Source organism: Engraulis encrasicolus, chromosome 6 (assembly GCF_034702125.1).
Source record: "Engraulis encrasicolus isolate BLACKSEA-1 chromosome 6, IST_EnEncr_1.0, whole genome shotgun sequence".
Classification (NCBI taxonomy): Eukaryota; Metazoa; Chordata; class Actinopteri; order Clupeiformes; family Engraulidae; genus Engraulis; species Engraulis encrasicolus.
In genome coordinates, this window is record NC_085862.1 from 19,737,391 (window position 1) to 19,747,390 (window position 10,000).

The window sequence follows — 10,000 nt, forward strand, 5'->3', positions numbered from 1 at the left end:
TGTGGGTACTATTCCACCGCCGGTTAGATTTGAATTAAAGTGAGTTTATTGGCCGTAGATATCTCAGCTCATCTTGAGTTAATTGGTTTTCCCATTGAGCTCTGCAGCTGTGCTCACTATCACACACACACACACACACACACACACACACACACACACACACACACACACACACACACACACACACACACACACACACACACACACACACACACACACACACACACACACACACACACACACACACACACACACACACACACACACACACACAGCCATTCAAACGCTCTAAGATGTCATCATGAGGGGAAATGTGTTTGTACTGCAGCTCCCCGTGAGCTACGGTGTGCTTAGAGGGACACACAGCACTGTAGCTTCCAGTGTGATCAAGGAAAATACATAAATAGGCCGACCCATCAGGCTTTAGATTCCAGTGTTTTAAAAAGCCAAACTAGGACACGGCACTGTAGATTCTACTGTGATCTTTTCAAATGGTAATCTGGGACACCCCGTTCTAAAATTCCTGAGTGGTTTTCAAAAAGTCAGCGTTGTTATTGAGTTCCCGTGTGATCTTTAAAGGAGCCAGTGTTGTTATTGAGGAGAGAGTTTCCATTGAGAGGAGCTGCACATGTCTTCCCTCAGGAGGAAGACCGTCTGTGTCCTATCAAAGGAGTTGACCCTGATTGCATCAGTGCACGCATACACATACACACACACACACACACACACACACACACACACACTCACTCTGTTAACAGGATTACTGTGCTGGGGTGATTGCTTCTTTACTCTGCTCTGCTCTACTCTACTCTGCTCACTGCTGTCTTCTGCTTGCTCTCCTGATCTCTTTTGGCTCTGCTGAAGTCGCCCACCAAATGGTACATGAAACTGGTCCCTGTAAGTCAGACTGCTGAATAAGCATCTCAACTCGCCTGTCTGTCATCTTTCCCTCACTCGCTCTCCTTCATCTGCCTGTCTGTCTGTCTGTCAGTCTGTCCATATTTCTGTCATTGCTGTGATGACTGACTCATTTTCCTCAATTCCGTCCGTCATTGTGTCCGTCCTGCCGTCATAAAGCTGTGCTTGACCCGACCGCCGTTTCTCTGTTTATCAGTCCTCATGTTTCTATTGTCATTTATCTGGTTATTATTACCTCTCCGATTGCCCTCTCTCTCCATTTCATCAAGTTTCTCATTTCCCACACCAGACCGTGTGTCCACTAGATTAGATTTCATAGCACGCACCACACTGTGTGACACCGTAGATTTCAACTGCACACAACGCACCACCCTCTGTGTGACCGTAGATTTCATTGAGCACTGTGATATTGTGCGATGGTTTCACTTTTGTAGCCTTTTACATTCTTGCCCATGGAGGAAGCTTGAGTTAATGTATCTTTCCGTGACTGTTTTTTTTATTTGTTTACCTTTTGATTGCAATTTGTGTTTGTGCAGAGATTCATCAATTAGAAGTAGTAGGGTCAAAGACGTCCAAAATGAAATTGTCCTTCAGTGTAACGGATACCTTCTGCTGACTGTAACTGTAAAAAACATGACTCTTTTTATTTATTTATTTTTTCCAGTGAATTCATGAAAGCCTCGGCTGTCATCCATTCACTTGAAACAATTTAAAAATTGTGTTTTTTTACAGCTACAGTCAGTAGAATGTATCTGTTACACTGAAGGACAATTTCATTTTGGACGCCTTTGACCCAGTAGTACTGTTATGGATGTAATGAAACCAGCAAAATGAAATGAATTGCATCTACGTAATATCACACTTAGTTATTAGTGATGTAATTACATCCATATCAATGCTTCTACTTCTCCTTATGTCTCTGTGGTTTTGTGTGTCCAGGTATGTATATATGTGCATGAATGTGAATGTCACATGAATTTAAAAGCATTGCTGGTGGATGTTATGGTATGTCTGTCATGGTTGTTTTGTGTTTGTGTCTGTGTACCGTGTGTGTGTGCGTGTGTGTGTGCGTGCCTGCGTGCATACGTATGCACGCTTGTATGTTGGTGTGTGTGTGTGTGTGTGTGTTGAGTCGACTTCCAGAGTTGCTAAAGATCTTATTCCCGCTCACTATATTCCTCCATATTCCCACCCCAGGCACGCTATCGTAAGGAGCAGGTATTGCCCCAGACGGCTCAGTGGATCCCCCCGGTGGACAACCTGCTGAAGGACACCACAGACGGCTCGGCCCTCGCTGCACTGCTGCACTTCTACTGTCCAGACATAGTCAGGCTGCAGGGTACGACAACATCCATTCACACTAAACTACAGTGGTATACTATGTACTACTACACCACTCATACAGTATGTACTACACTACATATAATCATACACTGTACATATGCACTACACTACAGTCGGTTCTGTCCTCGCCGCACTGTTACACTTCGCCTCTCCAGACATCGTCAGGCTGCAGGGTACGACAGCACCCATTCGCACTAGTCATATACATATACTATGAATCATATGCACTACACCACAGTGCCCTTGCCACATTGTTACAATTCTTCTGCCTCAATCAAGTAGGTAGCAGGCTTCACTCAGGTTTCTTGATAACTTTTAAGGGTGCAGTCCCAAATAAATACTTAGAATCAAAGAAAAGCAACATTGCACACTGAGGAAGGCACACGCCGAAACGCGTCTGTGCACAAAAATAAAGAAGAAAAAATTGATGCGAGGTGCACCCCCCTTTTCTTTGATTACAATTCTTCTGCCTCAATATCGTCAGGTTACAGAGTAATGCCGCGATCACACTGGACGTGGATTTTACAGTTGGAGGCGAATTTGTTCTGTGGTTTGTTAATGAAAGTGAGCGTATTCCGCTCTGAATGTCAGCGCTAGGCAGATTGCGGATTCTCTGCCTGTCCGTCCCGGGCGGATTGAGTACAAAAAAAAGTTCGAATCAAGGTGGCAAAAATCTGCTTCGTGTCAGGGGCGGATTTCCAGATGTTCTATTATGACACTGTTATCAACATTCATATCAGATTCACAATCCAAGTTTAGAGCAAGCAAAGAGCTCGTCTTCTATCCATTTTACATACAGTAGATGAATTTGCAAAGCTTTTGTGTATGTTTTCACAACACAAATAACTCAACACCATAGATTACGTTGCAAGTGACAGCTCAGCCGTTACAACGTTGCCTGGGCAACGCTAAAGATTTTACTGACCACATTCGAACAGGCACAGCTGATCCATGTATGGTCTGATCACTGCTACAAAGTAGTTAATCAGCTGGACACGCAACGGTGATTGTAAGCAGAATTCCGCATCCAGTGTGATCGCTGCCTAAGAGAACACACAACACTTCACACAATTCTAGATGTACATCACTGCCTCAATTCTACTGCCCACCCAGACATGTTCATACAGGAGGGCCAGATAGCAGTGTAAGGCCCAGAATGCACCAGAATACTCATTCATGAAATTAACTCACCCTATGTACTGCATCCTGTTTAAGGTCATTTCAACTCATACTCAAATCACTCCCTCATCCATCCCCACCCCCTACCGACCCACACACACACACAAACACACCCCACCCCATCTCATCTCACAGCATACTTTATCAAGTCAGAGTGCCCTTTTTTATTATGGCATCTACTGCACAGTACAGTATGAGGTCATTTGATTATGCCCCCCCACCCCAACAAACACACACACACACACCCCACCCCATCTCATCTCACCACACCTTTTATCAGGTCAGACTGCCCTTTTGTCCTCCCCACCCCAGGATGGCCCCCACCCCCACCCCGCCCTCTAATGCCTTCAGTCCAAATCTCATTATCCTCCATGATTAAGGCCTCATAGATCACATTGATAGCACACTGGCACTCACCAATGCACTATTTAAGGACACACAGCGTGCACACACACACAGACTGTTTAAAGCTACGCAGCGTACACACACACACACACCAGATAACCACGTTACATCCACAGAGGTCCCCTTGTGTGCCACTCACCGCAGAGTGTTGTTTAAGTAACCGCATTAAGGCATCAGTGGCGCTGATTGGACGACGCCGGGTTGACAAGGGGCCAGTGCATTCTCTAAACGTAAACAGTTTGCACGTGTTTGGAGCAACAGATTTCTGACCCAGGTTACTTCTCCTCTTCTCTCCCCTTCCATCTCCTCCTCCTGTCTTTCTTTCTTTTCCTTTCTTTCAACCACTTCCCTCCTGAATCGCTGCGGTACCCGTTGCTGTGTCGCTTGGGTGTGTGTCATGTGCAACTTGTCGTATGCAGACGTGTGCCTGAAGGAGAGCATGACGCTAGCGGACCGGCTGTCCAACCTGCAGCTGGTGCAGGACTTCTGCAGGGAGAAGCTGGACACATGCTGCCACTTCACACTGGAGGACATGCTCTACGCCAACTCATCCATGAAGGTAAGACACAATCACATTATATTGCACTATAACAAGATGCTAACTTGAGCATGAAGCTGAGACAGCTAGGTACTAACCTTTGTATGAAGGTGAGACAAGACTTAAAGGGACACTGTGTAAGATTTTTTAGTTGTTTATTTCCAGAATCCATGCTACCTATTCGCTAATGTTACCTTTTTCATGAATATTTATTTACCACCATCATCAAAGTGTTCATTATGACTGGGAAAATTGCACTTTTCATACATGAAAAGGTGGATCTTCTCCATGGTCCGCCATTTAGATTTTCCAGAAATAGCCATTTTTAGCTGTAAAACTGACTGTACTTGGGCCATACTAGAAAATATTAGTTTATTACGTAGTACACTTTCATGAAAAGATCAAATTTGGCAATAGGCAACCCAGTTTCAATGAGCAGCATAGTTGCAGTACCTTTTTTGACCATTTCCTGCACAGTGTCCCTTTAAGTGATATACTCTCTAAGACTCTCATGCTGGACAAACATGAGGATTGGCTGTGATGATTCTCATTCATCCTGATTATCTTAGTCAAAGGAGTTTAGCTGAGGCAACTGGATAGCTTTTTAGAGTTAAGTTCTTGGCTACTGAACTTCTTTTTTTAAGTCTTAAAAATGTTTAGTCTCTCGTCAGCTGAGATTGAGAATTTTTGTTCATGAGGAGTATCTTGTCCAATGTTCATGTCATGTGGGCTGTTGTCCTGTTTGAATCAACCCTAATGGCCCAATAAGACCCACACAGCTTTACGCTCACCCCCAAAAAAACATTATGACACCTCCTCACTAAGAATCAAAATGTAGCTGATTGAATTCAGGCTATTAGGATTTTGTGCATCATCGCTACCTATGTGTCTCCATGGTGCCGGGAATAAAACATTGCAGTAGTGGGTTTCAGGTTATACCAGGCAGTGGTTTATTTGTGCCTTACACTGCCCTCCAGTTTGTTTGTGTGTGGGCGTCGTTTGTCCGACAGCATCTAAATCAACGGAAAAATCAATAGTCTGGGTGTTGTGTTTTAAGTGCGCATTTGAATTTCTATTAGATGACGTGGAATATGAGCAGTGAGAGAAGGGATTGCCATCTCTATCTGCTAGCTATTGATTCTGTTTTGGAGCCCTCAGAGGCTGTGTGGTGATCAAAGTAAATGAAATCTCAAGCTATCGTAATTAAAATACAATGTGGTTGTGTTCAGACAAGACTGCTTTTGCCCTTTGAGCATTCACACTCACCGTTTGTGGCCTATCGCTGTCTCCTGTCTGAATTGACTCAGATTTTACTGTAAATGTCTCAAGGTCTACCGCTGTGGGAACTCAGAGATGTTATAGTTGCTATTGATATATGACTGCTTTACTGCAGCTACACAGGAGCAATCATCGGCCACTAGACTGATGAACTCCTCAGTTCCTCTCTGCACCACATGCTGATGTGTAAAATGCTAGTGTGTCTCTAGTCCCTCTCCCTTCCCTCTCATCTCTGCTGCGCTGCTGTGAAACTGAGCCGTCATGGAGGTTTTGCTGTACCCGGTCGGTTCTGGTTGACTAAAGCCACATCACAGGCAAGCGGTTCCCTTGGCTACAAATGGACCCTGTGCTGGGTTTGGCTGGCCGGGAGCTGTGGGGTGGGTGGTGGCATATTCTGCTGTGCCTGGCGACCCGGCCAGGGCCGGTCGGTTACCCCTCTGTGCTCAAGAGAGACCTGTAGGGCCGGGCTGTGGTTCTGGGCCAGCGCCAGGGTGGTTGGGTAACGTAACGGGTTTGGACAGAGCCGCTGGTGGAAAAATCATTGCTGTGCCACACGGCCACTCTATGATGAAGACAGAAATACTTTACTGGTGTACTGTTCAGGAACATGTTGTTTTTCATTTAGAGTGAGTGTCACGGTCTCTCTCTCTCTCTCTCTCTCTCTCTGTCTCTCTCTCTCTCTCTCTCTCTCTCTCTCTCTCTCTCTCTCTCTCTCTCTCTCTCTCCCCCCCCCCCCTTTCTCCCTCTCCTTCACCCTAGACCTTTATAATACCCCTCCAAGTTGACCTAATCAGTGTGTAAATGTCAGTTTATGCTTACCTTAGTGTGTTGTTATTGTTGGAGTCTGAGCGTTGGACCGGAGAGCGTCTGTCTGCCTGTCTTTAGTAGGTGAGGAGTTGGTGTTAGTGGCATGAGGTATGTGTTGAAGACCTATGTTTACCGTCGTCTGTAAATGGAACATTTACATTATTATTTGAAAGGCTTACAGCAAGGACCTTTCCCCTTAAGTTGTCTTAATTCTTCTACATCCTCCTTAGTCTCAACACAAGGCCTGGTGTGTCATGGATGTTTCATGGATGTGTTTCCCTTTATTTATGTTATCACAAGGGCTTACAGCTAGGACATTTCCCATTTCAAGTTCTCCACATCTCTCGTCCTAGCATAAGACCTGGTGTTTCATGCATGTGTTTCCTTTTCTTAGTGCCAGTATGAGGCTGTCTGTTTCAAGGATGTTTCATGAATGTGTTTTCTTTTACTTATATTCTAAATGCTTACAGCAATGTTCCCATAACCCCCCAGCATGCTGAACTGACAGGTGTGTGTGTGTGTTTTGTGTGTGTGTGTGTGTGTGTGTGTGTGTGTGTGTTGTGTGTTGTGTGTGTGTGTGTGTGTGTGTGTGTGTGTGTGTGTGTGTGTGTTGTGTGTGTGTGTGTGTGTGTGTGTGTGTGTGTCTGTGTGTGTCTGTGTCTGTGTGTGTGTGTGTGTGTGTGTGTGTGTGTGTGTGTGCACGCATGATATGTTGCCTGCTGCTGCACTGATGATGATCGGACTTTGCTTGCACTGTCAGTTTGGATGTCTTTGTGTGTGTGTGCGTGCGTGCATGTGTGTGCGTGCGTGCGTGCGTGTGTGTGTGTGTGTGTGTGTGTGTGTGTGTGCGTGCTCGTGCACGTGCGCGTGTGTGTGGCTTCATACTACATCAGTCTGAGCGTCACTGTAGTGTTTTGAAATGTGTGCTCTAAGCTTGTTAGCGGATATTGCCTTCAAGCACCTCTGTGTCAGTGCGTGAGTGTCTCTGTGTGCGTGCGTGCGTATGCACGTGTGCGTGTGTGTGTGCACATGTGTGCGTGTGTGTGTGTGTGTGTGTACCTGTCATGTGTCTGTTACCAGATATTGCCTTCACCCATCTTTGTCTCAGTGAAGGGGTGCAGCTGGTCTTTGCTTTGTTCTCCTACACAAAATAGTGGATCTGCAAAATCTACTTCAGTTTGCAGAATAAAACTCAACACAGTTGATGTCAGCCATATGATTGTTTTTTATGTAATGAATATGTGGCTGAGGATTTTGACTTTCTGGTTTAGTTCCCACAGTTGCAGATATTTCCCACTGTAGTCTCTCTGTTAGTCTCGTGCGGATTGAGCTGAATTTCATTAGTTTAGTGCTGGTCCTTCGAGACAACAAATTCACTAATGATGAAACAAGCTCTTCCTTTGGCAAGCATTTATTTGGTCTAATAATGTTTTAAATACCTCTGATTATTGCCAAAAGCTATATTTTGGTTCATTTTTTAAGAGAATCCAGGGGGTTATACCGTAGATGGTGTGTGTACAAACGTTTTTGCGTGCGTGCCTGTGTGTCTGCGTGCCTGCATGCCTGTGTGTGTGTACATGTCTGTATCTGTGTGTGTGTCGCCATCTACTGTGTGTGTGTCCGTGTGTGTATGTCTCTGTTTATGTCTGTCTGTCAGTCTGTCTGTCTGTACCTGTACAGTATGTTTGTGTGTGCGTGCGTGCGTGCGTGTGCGTGCGTGCGTGCGTGTGTGTGTCTGCGCGTGCGTGTGCGTACGTGTGTGTGTGAACGTGCTGAATGATAAAAGAGCCCATCTCCAACCTTGACCTAGTTTCCTGATGCGGTACCCTAGACTCCACTGACTCCATCAGTCTAATGGCTTTCATTGTGGAGGTGTGTCTACGCGGAGACGCACTCCGGAGAGCTGCCCTTCTTCTAGCCAGCAATGGATCTGTGCAGTATAGACTAACAATGTCTCCACATAGACAACAATACATGATTCAAACACGTCAGCTAAGTGTAATGTAATAAGCTAACCCATCCTCTAGGCAGCTATGGATCTCTACACATTAAGTACAGACTCACACTGTCTCCACATGCCGTTTGCACAATACAGACACATGTAAAGACGCACCCTCCAGACGCACAGTGCACTCACAATGTATTGCGCACGGTCACGGTTAACGGTTCACAGTCAGTTGAACAACAGATCTCTATCTGTCGATTTGAATTGGATGTTATTTTCTCAGAAATATAAATGTATTATATATCAATATACATAGTAGAAAGAGAGACACGCATATACACACAGTAGAAAAAGAGACATATTCACATTGAGCACAATACACATTCAGCACAAGTCAAAGTGGGGATATACATACATTCTGATTGGCTTATTAGTGGCATGGGAAACGGATCTCAATCTCAATTTGTTTTTCTCCTGGGAGAATAATCAAGTGCTAGAATGATATAGCGTCTGTCTGCCAGTTTTTGCCTCCTCCACCCACCCACCCCCTACTGTCTGCACATGTCAATGTATTTCCCATATGCTTAAATGCAGAGACATAAATTCACAGACGCGCGCGCACACACAGACACACACACACACACACACACACACACACATATACATACACATACGTACACATACACAGACATACACACACACACCATCCAATATAGTGTACACAAACACACAGTCTGCCCCAGTTTATTGTGAGTGTGAGCACTTGCATTAAGTGTGAGGGCCGCCATTAGCGCTGTTTATGGGCATGCTTAATGGCATACATTACTGCCCTTCCTCTCTGCCAAGCAGCATAGGGGGATGACTTCTCTCCTTTATCATCACGCCATCTCCTCATCTTTTTATCACTCCATCTATGTACTGTATGTCTCTACCTTTCTCCATATCTCTTGCTGTCTCTCCCTCTCTTCTCCATCCCTCTCTCCGTTCATCTTTTTATTTCTCCATCCAGCTATTTCTCTCCATCTCAATCTTCCTCTTCTCCATCCCTGTATCTTTTCAGCAGTTTTATTCCTCCATCTATGTTTCTTCATTTTGCTCCATCTCTAATCTTTCTCTCCGTCTGTCCCCTCCTTCAGCTCTCCCACCTCTCCGTTCCTTGTGTCTGTTCATCTCTCTATCTCTGCATCTCTCCACCCGCTACTCTCCAGCGTGGTGCAGTGTGTGATGGTGTGTGTCGTCATCTGTTGATGTGGGTCGGTGTGTGTTGGTGTCTGTGGGTGTATGTGGGTATCTCAGCGCAGCACATGCCAGCAGTATGGCATGGGCCACAGCCCATTTTGATTGGCCGACTCTTTATCCAATCATCTCCTCCGTCTCCCCTCTCTCCCGGTGGGTGGGCGTGTATTATAATGAGGTTAGTTTAGTTAAGGGGTCCGTGATTATGTTAGCGGATAAGAGACGTTTAGTTCAGCACATCATGGGCACCCCTCTGTATGTGTCTGTGTCTGTGTCTGTGTCTGTGTGTGTGTGTGTGTGTGTGTGTGTGTGTGTGTGTGTGTGTGTGTGTGTGTGTGTGTGTGTGTGTG

General features: G+C 45.4%; 1 protein-coding gene across 1 annotated transcript in view; it reads left to right on the forward strand.

Annotated features, from left to right (window-relative positions):
• camsap2a (calmodulin regulated spectrin-associated protein family, member 2a) overlaps nucleotides 1–10,000 on the forward strand; it is a 79,658-nt gene that overhangs the window by 51,244 nt on the left and 18,414 nt on the right. The window contains exons 5-6 of the mRNA XM_063200843.1: nucleotides 2,116–2,257; nucleotides 4,266–4,405. Coding sequence (XP_063056913.1) covers nucleotides 2,116–2,257; nucleotides 4,266–4,405 — 282 coding nt within the window. The remainder of the gene's footprint in view (nucleotides 1–2,115; nucleotides 2,258–4,265; nucleotides 4,406–10,000) is intronic.